The 2500-nt window shown below is 59.6% G+C and overlaps 1 protein-coding gene across 1 annotated transcript; it reads right to left on the minus strand.

The window, feature by feature from the left end:
• Positions 1-409: 409 nt before the first annotated feature.
• On the minus strand, positions 410-2197 carry LOC135537422 (putative uncharacterized protein ENSP00000383309; the record flags this gene model as incomplete). The annotated part of the gene is made up of 1 exon (XM_064963591.1): positions 410-2197. A coding segment is annotated over exon 1 (1788 nt), but the record flags the coding sequence as incomplete, so codon positions are not given.
• Between the last annotated feature and the right edge of the window lie 303 nt (positions 2198-2500).

The following is a 2500-nucleotide window of genomic DNA, read 5'->3' on the forward strand; positions in this document are numbered from 1 at the left end:
ACGGACACACGTGTAGGGGATGGCGTGAGGGACACACGTGTAGGGTGATGGCGTGAGGACACACGTGTAGGGTGATGGCGTACAGACACACGTGTAGGGTGATGGCGTACGGACACACGTGTAGGGTGATGGCGTACAGACACACGTGTAGGGTGATGGCGTGAGGACACACGTGTAGGGTGATGGCGTGAGGACACACGTGTAGGGGGATGGCGTGAGGACACACGTGTAGGGTGATGGCGTGAGGACACACGTGTAGGGGGATGGCGTGAGGACACACGTGTAGGGTGATGGCGTGAGGACACACGTGTAGAGGGTGATGGCGTGAGGACACACATGTAGGGGGTTGGCATGAGGACACACGTGTAGGGTGATGGCGTGAGGACACACGTGTAGGGTGATGGCGTACGGACACGTGTAGGGTGATGGCGTGAGGACACACATGTAGGGTGATGGCATGAGGACACACGTGTAGGGGGATGGCGTGAGGACACATAACATGTAGGGGGATGCCGTGAGGACACACGTGTAGGGTGATGCCGTGGGGACACACGTGTAGGGTGATGGCGTGAGGACACACGTGTAGGGTGATAGCGTAACGGACACACGTGTAGGGTGATGGCGTGAGGACACATGTGTAGGGGGATGGCGTGAGGACACACGTGTAGGGTGATGGGCGTACAGACACACGTGTAGGGTGATGGCGTGAGGACACACGGTAGGGTGATGGCGTGAGGACACGCAGTAGGTGATGGCGTACAGACACACGTGTAGGGTGATGGCGTGAGGACACACGTGTAGGGTGATGGGCGTGAGGACTCACGTGTAGGGTGATGGCGTGAGGACACACGTGTAGGGTGATGGCGTGAGGACACACGTGTAGGGGGATGGCGTACGGACACACATGTAGGGGATGGCGTGGAGGGATACACGTGTAGGGTGATGGCATGAGGACACACATGTAGGGGGATGGCGTGAGGACACACGTGTAGGGGGATGGCGTGAGGACACGTGTAGGGTGATGGCGTGAGGACACACGTGTAGGGGATGGCGTGAGGACACACGTGTAGGGGATGGCGTGAGGACACATGTAGGGGGGATGGCGTGAGGACACACGTATAGGGTGATGGCGTACGGACACACGTGTAGGGGGATGGCGTGAGGACACACGTGTAGGGGGGATGGGCGTGAGGACACACGTGTAGGGTGATGGGCGTACAGACACGTGTAGGGTGATGGCGTGCAGACACCGTGTAGTGTGATAGGCGGTACGGACACACGTGTAGGGGGATGGCGTAGGGACACACGTGTAGGGGATGGCGGAGGGACACATGTAGGGGGGATGGGCGTGAGGACACACGTGTAGGGTGATGAGGCGTGAGGACACACATGTAGGGGGATGGGCGTGAGGACACACGTGTAGGGTGATGGCGTGAGGACACCACGTGTAGGGTGATGGCGTGAGGACACATGTAGGGGGTTGGCATGAGGACACACGGTAGGGTGATGGGCGTGAGGACACACGTGTAGGGTGATGGCGTACGGACACACGTGTAGGGTGATGGCGTGAGGACACATGTAGGGTGATGGCATGAGGACACACGTGTAGGGGGATGGCGTGGAGGACACACATGTAGGGGGATGTGAGGACACACGTGTAGGTGATGCCGTGAGGACACACGTGTAGGGTGATGGCGTGAGGACACACGTGTAGGGTGATGGCGTACGGACACACGTGCAGTAGGGTGATGGCGTGGAGGAAGGCGTGTAGGGGGATGGGCGTGAGGACACTGCAGGTGATGAAGCACAGACACACGTGTAGGGTGATGGCGTGAGGACACACGTGCAGGGTGATGGCGTGAGGACACACGTGCGCAGGGTGAGGCGTGAGGGACACACGTGTAAGGATGCGTACGGACACACATGTAGGGGGATGGGCGGAGGACACACGTGTAGGGGGTTGGCATGAGGACACACGTGTAGGGTGATGGCGTGAGGACACACGTGTAGGGGAATGGGCGTGAGGACACACATGTAGGGGGATGGCGTGAGGACACACGTGGTAGGGGATGGCGTGAGGACACACATGTAGGGGGATGCCGTGAGGACACACGTGTAGGGTGATGGCGTGAGGACACACGTGTAGGGTGATGGGCGTGAGGACACACGTGTAGGGGATGGCGTGGAGGACACACATGTAGGGGGATGTCGTGAGGACACACGTGTAGGGGATGGGCGACGGACACACGTGTAGGGGGATGCCGTGAGGACACACGTATAGGGTGATGGCGTGAGGACACACGTGTAGGGTGATGGCGTGAGGACACACGTGTAGGGTGATGGCGTGAGGACACACATGTAGGGTGATGGCGTGAGGACACACGTGTAGGGTGATGGCGTGAGGACACACGTGTAGGGTGATGGCGTGAGGACACACGTGTAGGGTGATGGCGTGAGGACACACGTGTAGGGTGATGGCGTGAGGACACACATGTAGGGT

Source organism: Oncorhynchus masou, unplaced genomic scaffold (genome assembly GCF_036934945.1).
Source record: "Oncorhynchus masou masou isolate Uvic2021 unplaced genomic scaffold, UVic_Omas_1.1 unplaced_scaffold_7714, whole genome shotgun sequence".
Classification (NCBI taxonomy): domain Eukaryota; kingdom Metazoa; phylum Chordata; class Actinopteri; order Salmoniformes; family Salmonidae; genus Oncorhynchus; species Oncorhynchus masou.